The sequence below is a fragment of the Enoplosus armatus genome, chromosome 6 (genome assembly GCF_043641665.1).
Source record: "Enoplosus armatus isolate fEnoArm2 chromosome 6, fEnoArm2.hap1, whole genome shotgun sequence".
Taxonomy (NCBI): Eukaryota; Metazoa; Chordata; class Actinopteri; order Centrarchiformes; family Enoplosidae; genus Enoplosus; species Enoplosus armatus.
The window spans coordinates 19870197-19886179 of NC_092185.1; the positions used below are offsets into that span (position 1 = coordinate 19870197).

General features: G+C 43.7%; 1 protein-coding gene across 1 annotated transcript in view; it reads left to right on the forward strand.

The window, feature by feature from the left end:
- Positions 1-5189: 5189 nt before the first annotated feature.
- Positions 5190-15983, forward strand: part of tmtc2b (transmembrane O-mannosyltransferase targeting cadherins 2b) — an 88512-nt gene continuing 77718 nt past the window's right edge. Inside the window, exon 1 of the mRNA XM_070907728.1 lies at positions 5190-5272. Within this exon, the coding sequence (XP_070763829.1) occupies positions 5190-5272 (83 nt within the window). The remainder of the gene's footprint in view (positions 5273-15983) is intronic.

The window sequence follows — 15983 nt, forward strand, 5'->3', positions numbered from 1 at the left end:
GAGTTCTTGGCCATGCCGAGCCCCAGCTTAACTTTACTTTCTATTGTTTTTATTTATAGCAGGCTGCCGCTGTGTTGGCATTTTCATCTGTGGAGCCTAATCAAAAAGACTTGGAAGTTACTGAACCTTCCATTGCTAATGATAACAAAAATTAAAGTGGACATTTAATATAACAGGTTTCCGGCAAAGTGTTGAAACACACACAATGGAAACTGTTCATTTTGTAGATGATTCGTTGGCTTCCTGCTCTTCCACAGCTTTTATTATTCTCCTTCCTTTCTGTGCCACAAATAATCACCCTCCTCCCTCATTCTGCTCATTAAAACATAACCATTTCTGCTGCTGTGGAATGTGTACACTGATCCTTTTGAGCCTAACATTGCACATGAATGCTTAACAGTGCAAATATATATTCTGAATTCTCTCCTGCTCATGAGTTAATGGGCGGGTGATGTGTGGGTAAAAGAAGATAGAAATCAAAGTTCTTCATCAACTCCAGCTTGCTTTAATTTTACCTGGCAAATCACAAGAATCTACCTCAGAAATTATGACTCAAAAGAGGGAAGACAGGGTTCCCTTCCTCGCCAAAGATCAAGACTTTTCCCTCTCTGCTTAAAGTTGTGAGGGAGACAGCAGCGTGGCTGCCGCCGCAGGGGGCGTCAGGGGTTCAAAGCAACACGCAGAGTGTGCTGATGGACTCCTAAGATGGTGGTGGTTCCATGGAGAGAAGTAAAAAGCTCTTTTAAAACAGCCAAAGAACCTTAGGTTATGTACCACTGATTTAGGCAACTTCAGCCTAAAGATAAGCAAGCTGCAGTCGGGTGCTTTGATAATACGCTGGATTCTCTGCTCGGAATTCTAATTGGTTTTTAAATTGGAAATGTTGTTCTGTTCGCCCCATCGCACACTGAGAGGTGGTGGAGGGAGGATGTATGTGTGCGTGTGTGTGAGCAGTTATCTCCATGTATATATTTAGAAGGTTCAATGTAATCTTCCTAACATCACACAACCAGGCAGCTTGAACCTCCCTATACCAACACTCCATACAGCACCCTCCACAGCAGAAGGTCCATCAAAATTCTTGCTCCTCCATTTCCGTCACAGTTAATGGACCTGCCACGTGGATTGACCAGCCAGCTCCCTAATGAGAAAAGAGAACGACAAATTATATTAATGGAAATGCCAACTGCGTCCTGTTTGATAGACACATTCTTCTTCCACCTCCACTCGGTCTGTTTGTCAGCTTTACGTTCTCTCCGGCTGCACCGTCGACTCTGAAGAGAAAAGTAATTTACTGATGATAGTTTACTGCTGACTAAGCTGTCTGGAGACGAATATTCAGAGTTAATGTCTCACACTAATGATCTCGTATTTTTTCCTGATTGAGAGTCTCTTTCGGGGTAAAAGGTTGAAGAGCAGAAGTGTGTCCCCTCACACTTCTGCTCTTCAACCTTTACCCCGAAAGAGACTCTAACAGATCACACGAGGATGAAGGCCATCACACCGTCTGTGTGCATTTCTTGGCGTTAATGCTGTTTTATATGTTTTCTTGTCTGATACTCGTGTCAGTCCCTCCAAAACACCCGCAAAGCAGATCAAGCCTCTTGGCTTCATGCAGCGCCATACTTGGGAGAGCCTGCATTAAGCATCACTTTCTTTTTCTTTTCTTTTTTTTTGTTCTACCACACTCACGTTTCTTCTTCGTTTTTTTTCTTTTTCCATGCAGAAGTGATTTGGCCCCTCAGACGTGGATCTGAACCTGTAATTATCTAACAGCCAGAGCAGTGCGCCTGTAATTCTTTTAAGCAGTCCAGCATCCAAAGACATTCAGGGAGGTCTTCCTCTGTCGCACACATCAGGCAAAAGAACCCCTCCAGCGCCCCGCCCCCCTCTTTTCTCTCCTCCACCCACACACACATGCATATGTTTTCACTTTGGCACACACTTTACATGTGTGAAGCTGAGAACGTGTCATCATAATGTACGGTCACCAGGATTCCCTCACACAGAAGCTCCAGTACCATAAATGATATTTTAGTCTGCACAATATTCAACTGCATTAACATTGTAATGGTACACAGTGTAAACTTTTCCACAATTCTTCATTCCTTTAATTCCAAGTTGGTCACAAAAGAAGTCAAGTTGTATTGAAATGTCACTTTATGCAAGTTCACACAAAGATCCAGAGGTCAGCGGTGTAAGAAGTATTCAGATTCTGTATTTAAGTAAAAGTAGCAATAACACAATGTAAACACTTTATATATTACAGCTTATAGTGAAGTAACTTGTAACTATAGCTGGCAAAGGAATGCAGTGGAGTAAAAAGTAAAATATTTCCTTCAGAAATGGAGTAGAAGTATAAGGTATCATCAAATGAAAGTACTCAAGCAAAGTACAAGTACCTCAAAATTGTCAAAAATGTTGTTTTTCCCCCTGAAGTCTTTGGTGTTTGGAGAGAGAGAGACAGCCACCTGTGAAGTAAAGGAGAGCAGCTATACATGCACATGACATAATAGCAGGACATTTTGAGCATAATCAACAAGACGAATCGTTTGATCAACGGTTCCTCTGATAATCAGATTATAATCACTTTGATCACAGCAAAAGTTTCTGTTTTGGTTTCTTGCAGTGTAACACAGTGAGACGTTGTAGCACATGTGTCGGATCTTTCATGTTTAGATGTTTAAGCAGTCCTAGTGAATCGTAGACTAGAAGCAACAACCTTGTACTGCTTGCTCTGATCAGTCTAATTAATTCCTGAAATGTGTTACATGGCAGTGTCCTGCTGCTGTCCTGTGAAAGGCTACATTGAAGTCTGCTCTGACAGATGGGCTCTGTCTATTGAAACAACCCTGAATCAATATGCAGTGGGCCAGGCTACTTGCTTTGTCTGGGAAGCACTTTTACAATTATTCTTTTTTTTTTTTCTCTTTTTCTTTCCTGCTGGTCTCTTACTTCTTTATATTGTGCAACGTCCTCTATGAAAGAGAGTCCAAGAACATTTCAACAGTCATGAACAGTGGGAGACTTTGATTTTAAAATGCTGTATATTGTTTTTGGAAATTAAAACATGTTGTTCGTCCTGAAATTGATGATACAAGATCCAATCTAGAAAAGTATGATAACTACCAGGCATTAAAGTCATCATGAAAAAGAACACATATTTTATTCTATCAGTGTTTTAAATGAGTCATTTTGGAACAATGAGATAATCACTGGAGAATAACAACAGAGTACTACAGAGGCTGAAGTAATGAGTGTTAGTTGTACCGTCTCCGCACAGACATCATGCACTGTGAGCCCTCTACTGGTCACTGTGGGGCCAGCTAGAGAGTACACTCATTTTTAGCCTGGTCAAACCCAAATCAATAGAAAGCAATTACTGGAGTGACACTGAAGAAACTCTTAGTAGCCAGTGTGATGAACATGTCACCTCTTCTTCACATCAAGTAAAGGAAACGTTTTTTTTCCCTTTTGATTTAATCAGACAACCAGTCTTTCTGATCAAAGTGGTCTCTACTCCGACAGAAGTCCTCTCCCACAACTATGATTTCAGACTATAGCAGCTTTAAATAAACAACTGTGAATTTTCTGCCTTTTTTCAATGAACAGAAGTCAAAGCACACACAATGTTCCTTTTATAGCTGCTGTTTTCTGCAGCTGTGTTCAATGTTTGGTTTATTGAAGCCAGATTAGTATCATAATAAAAGTTGTGAGATTCAGTAAAATAATTCACAACACACTGGAGGATTTTGCAGCAGTGCTGTTGTACTTTATATAGCCTCTGGGTTTAATTATTGTGTGTCATAATTAAAGAATAAGAAATACTTATTAACCTATACCATAATGTACTCTATGCTGTAGTTGGTAGGTGAGGAGAGTGATTCTTAATTAAATAATATTTTATTCATCATGGTGGTAACCCCTAGGGAATAAAATAGTAGTGAAATTAAATAAAATATCCATGATTATGCTCGAAGAATCCATAGTGTCCACCTGGAAAAAAAAACCTCCTAGATGTCCCTGAACGTCCCTCTGAGGACCACCTCCATATTATGGACTACAGTCAGCGGTAGTAAGTGACCCTTACCAACGGGTCTCAGCATCATGTAGTGTGATTTATCCCCATCTCCGGAGGTGGGGAAGTGCGCATGCGCTTGAGATCTCCTAACCACATGCGTTTGGATCTGGACTGCGTCAATTCCCGGAGACACGAAGAGCAGGACCGGAAGTTAAGCGGGTCAGTATTAAAGCATAAATATCTATTATAAACAAGAGTCCAGCAGTAGGAAAATGAGCATGGACAGAAGCTGTAATATACATAAAGTTATATGCATACGTTTTATTGTAGCCTATGTCGCCTTTGCTAATCGCTGTTTCAGGTGAGAATAGCTACACACATAACAACATGTAAAATATCAACTGTTAGATGATGCAGAAATGGATGATTGGCTGTTTTAAAATGATGCATTCAGGCACAGATGGCAGAATTGGGTTCAGTCATACGCAATGGCAAACATACAGTGCATGCAGTCATTGCATACAACGTGGGCAGGTGACATTTTTATTTTTTGTTCTGTCTTAATATGTTTTAATAAGGATTTCTACGTTATGAAATTAGAGGGAAGCGTTCACGTCTCTCGCTCTCTCTCTTTTTTTTTTTTTTTTTCAACATTCGTAGTATTGCTCCGAAAATATAACGTGTATCAGCGGGCTTTATTTTAAAAGTCAAACCGGAAGTTGTAGGCGTCAGTGTGGCTCACTTGACGGCGGTCTGGCTCTCGACGTTCACCCAGCAGCATCGGCCGCGGAGCATCAGAGCGCCGATCCTCCTCCGTGTCGGGAAGGCGTGCGTTCCGCTGTCACGCGTTCACTGGACTGCTGCTCGTGTTTTATTTTCTGCCCGACTCCCCGCGGGATATAAAGCTCCCCAGGCTCAGACCCAACATGGGTTAGAGAGAAAGCCACCTATGGATTATCCACTTTGCGCACTTCAGCGGAGATGATGGGGGGGGGGACGGACTTGTTTTCGCAGAGACATCCTGACAAAGACGGGCACTGAGAGGGAATAGAGACCGGGATCCGCTGCCTCTCTCTCTCTGTGTGTCTCGCTTTGCATCTTTTGTTATTTGTTTCCTGTTCTTGTGTTTTGTTTCTTCATCGTTTCCCCGCGTGTGTGCGAGAGAGAGATGTTTGCTGAATTGCTGTGCGGCGCCGTGGCTCTGGTCCTGTATGTCAACACTCTGGGCGCCGATTTCTGCTACGATGACAGGTAGGCTACTTGGGTGAATGAATGACATCCAGCCCGGTGCTACTAACGGCACCGTCCCCACTATCTCTCCTCACGCACACCGTGTCCGTTCTGGACAGCAGCATGGGAATAATGATTCATTCGTTATGTTGCCATAACTCAGACTGAGCAGCATTTCACTGCACCAGCAAACACTGGCGTGTAACTCACGTGAGCTGAGCCTTTTCATTAACACAAGCAGGTTGCCTGAAGGCAACTATCAATTTATCAATAGTGCATGCTGCTTTGAAGAGCTGTCGAGTGATCGATCTACTGGCTATCTGTAGTACAGTGAGCCAACAACTTGGAAATCACTGTTGCACCCTCTCTCCTGCAGACATGTGTGTGTGCGTGGCTTTATGCGTTTATTGGGTTTATTTTCACATTAATTCCTATCATATTCCTGCAGCATTCTTACAGTAATGTCTTTCCTGGAATCACTATAGTATTCCATAGGAGGAACAGTGAAATCAGGCATCGTGCTTGGACGCCTCAGTGCAAAGAGTTGCAGACTCCAGAGTCTGGACTCTGCTCTAAGTCTTGAGTTGTGCAGAGGAAATAATTGATCTCTGGAGGAGAAACATGTCTCCTCCACTCCACAGCAGAAGTCCCTTTGCCAAACTGTCCCAAATGTTCTGCCTCCTGAAACTTTGCGCAAAGCGTTTTGTTGTGAATTTACTTTAAAAAACAAAACAAAAAGAAGATTGGCAGCAAGTTGTGTCACCCTCCACTTGGAACCATCAGTTTGAGAAATGGAGCGCAGTGAGTGCAAGGGTTCAGCAGGGTGATGCATTACTCATAGCTGGCCTTTTGATATTTGATGGCTGAATGGTTGTCAGAGCCTCGGGCTCATTAATGCACCATCCACGCCTCCATGTAGGTCAGAGGCATCGTCGTTTTTCCTGCCATGACTATGTTGCATCTTGTTATCCTTTTATAGCTAATACAGGTTGATTCGTAAAGAGCCGATACTTCTAGATATGAGGAGTACACACCTGCTCTCAACAGAACATGACGCAGTTTATACAGCAGTCATATAATAGGTGCTGTGTAGCTTTTAAAACACACCCTGAGGATACAGCTTAGTGAGCAAACAGTACATTAACACCCTCCACATCAACTGGTGGTGTATTTCCTTCACAACCTACTGCTCTGTACTGTGCATAGAACCCTTCCTGCTTAACATATCTCCCCAAGGCCCTGTTTTGCTGAAAGTCTTGATACTTTTCTTGCGGTAGAGTCGCTATGCCTTTGCACTTTGTGTCATGGTCAGGTGCTTCTGGCAACTCCTGTGTAAGAAAGATGGTGTTCAGTGTCCATAAACCTGTCAGGGAGCAGCCACGCTGTGGAGAGGTGAGAGAGGCTCCCGCCGCCGCTGCTGCTGCTGCAGAGTCAGCTGCTGTGTGGCTGCCGGAGAGCCTCGAGCCTCCAAGTTTTAATGTAAGACAGAGAGCCAAGCCCTGATTATTCTGCGAAGAGATGTTAACATAATGTTATTTATTACCATGTGAATTTGGGTCCAAGTTATTGCAGGCTTCTTACGAAACAGATGAGTGTGAGAGAGCTCTCCCATCCCAGCCAGGGATTTTTGAAGATTTTCTCTGACGTTTTCTGTCGCTGGCATGTTTTTCATTGCAGCCTATCTGTCATCCAGCGTTATCTGTTTTTAACACCATGTGTTTGGTTCAGGCTTGTAATTAGCAGCCGTCCCCTGTCCCCTTGGGCTCCACTGGAGGAGGGATGGAGGGAGATAGAGGAGGAAGGGAGGGAGGGAGGGAGCAGACAGAGATGTATAATTTTGCTAAGTGAAACAGCCCAGGACACACAGACGGATCTAACTTGCTAATGCTGCGCTTGTGTAGATGTGACTCTGTGATGGTAAAGAAGCTGTCATCGAGGAAAACACTGAGCGTGTGGATGACGATAAATCAAACTGCGAGCTTGCCATTACCCCACACCCTGCAGCTTGTAGGCAGGCTTTTATTTGAACTGTGACTCTGACAGTAATTTATGGATCATTCAGATAATGTTTTTCAAAAACTGAAAAGGACGGCAGTATTACAGAATGAGAGGCGTCACGCTCCAAAATAAAGAGCTGCAGCTGATGTCTCATTTGGTGTGCATTTAGAAGTAAAAGGAAGCTTTGAGGCTTCCATTGAATATTTGTGATAAGTAGTTGCAGAAGAATGAAATGTGGATATTTTGCCACAGTGCAGCATTGATTCCTCTCTGTGAGAGGACAGATTGTGCCACCCTTTTTTTTTTTGCTCCCGGCCATGAAACCAATTCATTGACTTAACTCGGCTACTGATAAAAAGTTAAGATCCAAAACTGTGCTGTGTGTTTGGGTGCGTGTAAAAAGGCTAGGCAGCTACAGAGACACCTGAGGATTTGCAATCGATTGGCTGGTAGTCTGGTATGGCAGTGGAATACGTAATGATTTGTTGCTTTCTTTCCATTTATTCCTGTCATGGAGTGAGAAAAAAAAAAAGGGTACTGTGTGTTTGGAGACTTGTTATCAAAGGTGAGTTCACTGGTTACACATTAATTTGAGCTTTATGCATTCCATACATAGTAACCAAGGCCATAAGGAGGTCACAGTTAAAGGAAAAAAAACTGTTTACATGTGTTAAAAGAAATGTTATCCTCCAGGCTGTTGAAAAAAAAAATATAACCCCATGCAGGGCAGTTTTTTGACCCTGCAGTCAGTCACAGCCCCTCCCTCAATTTAAAAAAAAAAAAAAAAAGACAGCCTGGAAGAGTGGCCTGCTTCCACGGTGCCAAATCGCCCAGGGGGAGCTTTTCCTCTCCCCTCCCCTGAACACACTCATCATTAGCACGTACACAGCGTTGACACCTGCGCTGGAAAATGGGGATCATACGTCATGTGGTTCATATCTCTGCCGCTGTAATCTACAGTTAGGGCTGGGTGAAGGAATGGGAGAGCCCGGATAAATGTCAGAGGAGAAATACTGGTGCAATATTCTGTGACTTGCTGTAAGCCTGCATGCTAGAAAACGTGCGGTATAACAGCAAAACCTGGTGAAGGCTGTAGTGCTTGATTGTAAATGTCACAGTCCTTAAAGTTTATGAGTTAAAAAAGGTTTTGTGCCGCAGGTTAAGCAAGGTGAAAATACTAGTAGTGAAATCAAAAAGGTAGCCACTTCCTCCATTTAACAGTTGAAAACTGAGCTGTTGTCGAGGTGTATTTCAGCCTACACACACACACACACACACACACACACACACTCACAGGTTTCATGGATTATCGTGCACTGTCAGGAGCTTGACGGATGCGATGGGCTGCACCCATCTCATTTCTCTGGACCCCGGCGTGATGTCGTAAGGTTTTGACTGTGCGAAGATGTGTGAAGGTTGCAGGTCCCAGCTGAAGGACGTGGCCTCCCTGTGCATGGCCGATGATTTATAGCGCTCAGACAGTCGGTTAAGGCGAGTCGCTGCTCCGCTCTGCGCCCCATGAAAGCTTTATTAGAGAAGTCGGGATTGGGGGCAGAACGGCACACACTTCACACTGATGCAGTTCGATGTGAGCGCCGAGTCGATGACGGCAGAGAAGCCACACAGCGCTTTGGGCTGTGACTCATGTTGTTTAATGATGGTACCAACCGGGTTACGGAAAAACACAGTAGTGAATCTTTTTAGTTATTTATTTTTGGTGTTTTTTTTAATGTTATTTTTGCTAGTGTCATTCCATTTTGTATCATAGCAGTTTCCTCAAAGATGCACAGACAAACGCAAAGAAAAGTAGACTGGATACTACAATCTGAAGGCTCTGTGTGGTCCCTGTGAGGTGGAGACCGGCCTGCGTTGACCTATCTGGCATGACGTGGACTCTGTCTGTGCCCGTGGCTGCCTCTTCCTTGGCACTGCGTGTCAGCGCACTGACCTGGAACCCTACTCTCATGGCCTGTACTGCAGGATGAGGCTGCTTGCGGTTATGTTGAGGGCGGTAACCCAGCAGTTTGAGTATCTCCGCTTTTTTTCCCCAGTCAGGCTTTCTCTGTCTGTGCCCTGTAATTACCGTCCTGCCTGCAGAGAGGGACTCACGACATGGTGTGGTAGACGTAGCTGCTCCACTGTCTCTCTCTCTCTCTGTCTGCCTTCCCTTCAACAACCCCCCAAAGCCTTTTAGGCCTCCAGCTCCCATCATCCAACGGCTGCCTCCAGATGGTCCCGTTTGGTAAGCAGTTTAGGGTTTTTCTCCCTTCTGCAGTTTGGAGGGGAAGGTTTGAAGTGGATTCAAATGGAGGATGTTGTGCTCGCTCGTGGTTGCCAGGATGGAGACATCAAAGTTCCCGATGGCACAGACAGAGTCAGTGAAGATGGCCTCACGACAAAAGCACATAGTCTTATTTTTGTATTAGGTGACTGTTTTCAGCAAATTAGCTTTAAAAACCCTAAAAACACAACTTTTTCTGCACCGAACAGCAGAGTTAGCCACTAGCTAGTGAACATGGGCTCACATTTAGAAGTTAAAGACTCACATTTTTCTGTCAAGAGTGGGTGGAGAGCTAAACAGAGCTAAAAGGAGACTAAATATTGGACTTGCATTTGCCAGGTGGCTACAAAATACTACTCCAAATGAATGCTAATATTGCTGCACATCTGCCGGATGTGTAAAAAGGTAACATTTCTGATGACCAGTGTGGTAGTGGCTGTTTTCAATGTGCAATGACTCTGTTGTCTAGAGGAGGAGACTTTGATGTTCCTGCATTTCCTCCCTCAAAGCACCAGGGACTACAATCTGTTGGCAGGAGAGGAAGGAGATATGTGGGAGGCATCCTGCACAATCTTGTTGGCTGCACACTTTCTCCGATAGATTCTCAGATGAGGGGAAGACGTTTACAGATTATACATAATTACTGTGCACCAACTTGTGACTGTTCACAGTCCAGGCACAGTCGCTTGTTGTGTGTCAACAAACCAATTCTTTTCTCATTTTTCTCTCAAGATGCCAACGTGTCGGAGAAACAATAACTAATCTCCCGCCATCTAGTGATTTCACAGAAATGGATGAATCGCTTATTAGAAAATGCCGTTGCTGTGACCGTCTTTATTTGAGCTACAGCGGCCCGGAAAGATCAGCTCAGTGTCTGACCACAGATAGATTGGATTTCCATTTTCCTAAGCTCTCATTTTCCAACAGATAGCCGATGAGGGCAGAAACAGTTATTTTCACTCTCGCCACAATTGCAAGATAAGCAAGCCTGGCAGAAATTCATTTGTGTCTAAAAATATCATTAATGAGGGGTTCTGATGTGTTTGTGAGTTGCTTCCATTACCCACAAAACCCTACAGACTTCCTTGAAGCATCAGAGTCTTGGATAGAGTGAGTTCATATTTAGGTCAATGGGAAACAGCTGACTAGATATGATGCTCCCTTTTCTCCCTCACTGCCATCAGGCCCAGAATAAGACTTCATTATGCTGTATCTTGGGTTATTGAATTTCACCTCCTGAAGTTCATTTAAAAAACTGTTGGCCTTTGTGCTGAATTCCCTGTGGTGAGGGCAGAAAGGAAAAATCAGAAATACCTGTGTATTTGGAGAGTGTGCAATAGCAATTAAATTTGAGAAAGTGTTTTATGAGTGCGCTTCCTAACATATAAAGCGTGTGGAAACGCACACATTGCAGCAGAACACTGCATTCCTGTCGCCCAACTGTGGACTTCCTTTTCCCTACCTTTCCATTCTGGGTCACCAGGTTTCTCAGTGACTGTCAAAACTGTTAAATTAGCTCCTCAGACTGCTGTGTGGCCCAGAGTGGGAGGGCAGCTTCCACTCTGTGATCTGTGTATTGGTGAGTATGTGACCCCGCCAGGCTTAGGAGAACTTTCTCCTTCCAGCTGCTCTCTCAATGCTCTGGCTGTTGAAAGGTTTGAAAATGTTTCTTTCCAACTTCAAACTGAGGGAATACCAATTATTTTATACTCTAAATACAATATTTTCTATCACTTCCTATAATTCAGCTAGGCCAATATGTTGACTGATAAATAATTGCAGTACAGAAATGCCAAAGATATGTTTAAATAAACAATAAAAAAAAGAAGGAAAGGCTGGATCTTATAGTACTGAAACACAGAGCAGGTGCTCCTGATGCACAGGCACAATACTGAATACAAACAAAGGAAATAGAAGCCCTCAGTACACTGCTTCATTGACATACAAACATTTTAATCTTTATTATCGCAGCTACATGATTATAAACAAGGCCAATACATATCGGCCTAAACAATGACACTATTACACTTACAAGTTTATTAGCCAGTCTAGCCGCGTGGCTCCATGGGTGGCAGTGTCAGTCAGTCAGTCAGTCCACCACTTTTCACCAACTATCAGATGGACTGCCATTAAACTCTGTACTGACAATTCCTCATTACTTTGATTATCCCCTGACTTTTCCTCTAGCGCCATCATTAGGTACAAATGTCAGTTCCTCCAATAATTTTGGTTTATGACCAAATATCTGTAAAACTAATGACATGTCCCATTCCCAGCTGGACTCCTTTCAACTGTAAATTGTCTTCATTTGGTCACAATGTTAAAAAAAATAAATATTATTATGAAATAGTTAGTGTTTCAATAAAAAATCAGACAGGCTTTTTAATAAGCCAACAAACAAGATCACTATTCACAAATCTGGCATTCATTATGAAGAGGACACAGTTTATACTACAGTTAAAACACACATTTTAAACATTGTGCACAAATCTGATTAGTGTGTGAACAGTAGCAGGTTGTAGTGCTGAGCACGGTCGCCCCCACTAAGCCGAAGTCGAAGTGTTTCACTTATTCACAGTAATCCTGGGTGATGTTTTACACAAGGAACGCGGCTCCTTCAACGCCACCGGACACCCATAACCTCCAGGTCCAGATGATGTCTAGACTTTTGAGAAACTCGATACGCACACGAGTCTTGAATACCTGTGCTTGATGTGGAGTTGAACACACAGTGATGGAGCTGAAGGTGCCTGCCCTTGATTACTGGAGCATACTGCTATCTGCCGTTGGATGAAACGGAGTATGTGCGGCAGGCTGCAGGGAGCCGAGTCACTCCGGTGATTGCCCGCTTCGGCTGATTGTCATTTGTGATACGCTGCAGCACGAGGTCACCGGTCTTTCTGTGGGATGGAAGGCTGCTCATGAGCACTCTCCATGCCCCATCGTTTCCTGAAAGCCCTCGCTGTGTTCTTGCCCGGCTTGAGCAAGCTGCTTCGAGGCTGCATTAATCAGGCTAAAATGCTTTGTAATCACCCCACTGGTATGCACTGGGATGAGAAATGGGCCATATGTAGATGTCTGGTTGCTGCCTGGTGGTGGATTGAGGCATTAGAGATTGTCTTCGCTGTGCTGCACAAGACGTTAACCTCAGTCCACTTTGGGTATTCTCAGTGCTCTTTGCCCAGCTATTTAATTAAAAGCCGAGAGATTATCTCTCCTAATACATCATGTGGTTATAGCAGCGCACACACACATACAGTACAGTATACTGCACACAGACAGACACACACACACACACAACGATAATAATCGCCTTAAATGGGAATAATGTGTAATACTGGACTGAATCTAAATCTGAATCTAATAAGCAAACCCTTCACGTGGTCAGTATTGCATGGCAGACATTCAACACAGCTACTCAACAATGTGAGAAAGACATCAAAGTTGCCAAAGAATATACTAAGTCAAAATGATGGATCAAATGTTCTGTTTGACGAGCAAAATGAGATTAATAGGATAATCAAATAACTGATGCATCTGGTGTGTGTGCATTCCTGAAAACAGTGTTTTGAATTCGTGTAGTGATCATAAATGCTGGCTATAGGTTATGCTCCCATCATTAAGCATTGGTCTCAAATGATTTGACTCTGCCAGGCTAAGTTGTTAATGGGTCTAGACAAGGGTTTGGATTTCGAGGGCTAATGCTGGCTGATGGCTCTTAAGCCGAGGCCACTCTCAAGCTCTTGGCCCTCTTCATATTAATGGGATTAACAGGACTGTGGATGAGAGGGGGCACGACGTGTAAGCAGAGAACCCCAAGCCATTAGAAACAAAAACTCCCCTGTCCCCCATATCCAACAGGGATGCTATAGTTTGCCCTTTTCATTAAGGAAGAGGAGAAGGCTACCCCTCTTCACCGGGCCTCTCCATCTCGGTGGCCTTATTCTCTGACAAGGAGCACTGGCTCGTTTCGATAAAGGTTATGACATAAGTTGGCCAGTTCGGGGGCAATGCCTTTGTCCATTGTGAGAAGAAGGGGCTGTGTGGTCCCTCTGTTCTCCCTGGGCCCAATGAAGGAGGCCATTTGTCCCCAAATAGAGGGGAATTAAGCCCTGGTTGTGTTGGCCTGTTGTTTATGAAGGACAAAGAAGCAGGACCTCAGTGTTCACTGTTTGAACAGAGCAGAAAACTGCTGCAGCTTTGCGGACCAAACCTGTCAGAACCAATTGGGTGGACTCATTGCGGTTGTACGTGCTCTGGTTAGCGTTTTCAGATGGCGAGACAGAGGAAGGAGGGCAGAGGATTCACAGTTAGTGAGCTAACAGAAGCTTCTTTGTGTTATGAATATGCCAGCTCAACTTGTCAGTTTTGGGTGGCATGGATGTTTAGCTGGAAAGATGATGGCGACATTCATTGCACAAGGGGAAATGCGGCCCGACAGGTTTTAAGAGCTGCTTGCCAGGCTGGAAACCAGCCATTGGCTTTTGGTTGCCAAAACTGACAGAATGGTTGCCATATTTCAGTCATTTATAATTGAAGCAATTATAGGCCAGCTTAATTACATGTATAAACCACATTTTGGTTCTGAAAAAGTGAAATTAAGAATGGTTAAACATATTTTACATAACCCAAATCTACTTGTTGGTGCCCTCACTGTGGAGGGTTTGTTGTCTTTGAGTATTAATTAAATGGTTGTGAAGCTTTCAGGAATAACCTGACTTGCCACATTCATATTCAGAAGCATGGTTTGTTACAGTACTATCCTGTTGATCGGGATTGTGGAAATCAGTCATGTGGAAATCAGTGCAACAGCAGCACTCATTCACCTCTAAGGAATATTCTTCACTGAGGAATATAGATGACTTTTGAGACTGTCCTCCCTAGAAGAACCACAGAAACAGTCCCCAAAATGACATACTGCTTACATTGAAGTGACAAAGCCCTCGAGCGGCCATAGTAATTATGACGGGATCAAAGGAGGTAGTCAGGAGACGTTATTATAAAGCAAAGTCCACATAGGGAGCAGTTCTGGGTGGATGGATGGGTCAACAAAATATCAGACTGCTGTTCGTTTCCAATTTAAAACCAACTGTCGTTTCCTTTTAAGCATAACCAGGATTCTTCCCTAACCTTAACCACGTGTTTATTATTGTAACCATGACGACGAAGCTTCCCTTGACCATGACATTTCCCCTAACGTCAGATTAGAAAATGCTTGCATCCGTTGTTAAAGGGCAGTTACAAATGACGTAATGTCATCAATTTTTTTTTACATAGTATCAGTGGCAACCAAACCAAATGAAATGGCTGATCGTGGTCTAAATCTTGTTTCCTGGGGCAACCTGGCAAATGCTACTGTTGATCCCAGGGGGAAAGAAATCACAGACTTAGCACTGTACAGGTTGAGGGTCATTCCTTAAAGAACACAAGTGTTGGAATTTCTCTGGCTCGTGTTATTATTGTGGTTTAAGTGGTTTTCAAATATGATTACAGTATCTGGTGTTTCCTAAGTGGGGTAAGTGAGTCAAATGCAGCACAGAAGGGCCTGTGGTCTGGCCAGTTTAGCCACTGTGGGTAACCTGCCCCTCCCCTCGGGCTCGTAACACTGGGACACAGCTAAACACGTGCCCTTTGTGGCCTTAATTCTGATGCTGTGTGTTCTAAGTCATTAAGTTGAGGTATCTGTAGAGTGGGAACATTATTGTGCACTTCAGACGAGAGAAAGGAAATAGAGAGAGACCGGTCAGGTGCGTATTGTAGAACACTGTCTTTATTTGTGGACTTGGGAACAAGCTGACAGAGCAAATTGAAGACTGAATTCTTGTGGACCCGAACAGTCCCTACTGTAGGAGTTGTCTCCTCCCTCTCTCTTCCCTCACTTCCTACCTCTGACCAGACCACAGTAACGGAGGAAGCACATCTTTTCACAAGCTGCCTCTAATTGATACCATTGAGCCCTGGGAACCCAGTATGTGGTTTTAGTACTCTGCAAAATGCGTGCAAAGCACAACAGCCTGCAGTATGCCACCCTCTGGGACACCACAGGTTATTTACAACCAGACGACCAGTCTGGCCCAGGTTCTCGTATAGTTTCATTTAAGTAATTTAAAAAAAAAATGAAAATACCCACCGCACTTGGATGTGACCCTTGCCAAGCCTTTCATCAAGTAGCTGCACTGAGAGAGGGCAAGAGTTGAATCCAATCCAGAGCTGTAATCTCAGCCTTAGGGGGCTTTTCACTAAATAGCTGTGTGGGTTATGAAAGAATGAAACCTGCTATATATGAAGGGTAAGTTCCTGCTGCTGGTGCTGGCTTTGTGCTACTGTTTCTGTCCGTGCGCTTGCTTCTCCTCACCAGCTACACCTGTAGAATACTCTGAGTTTTAATTAGTCACTTTAAGTAAAGTTTTGCGTATATTTTGTGTGTTTGGATGTGGCATGACTAAATCCAAT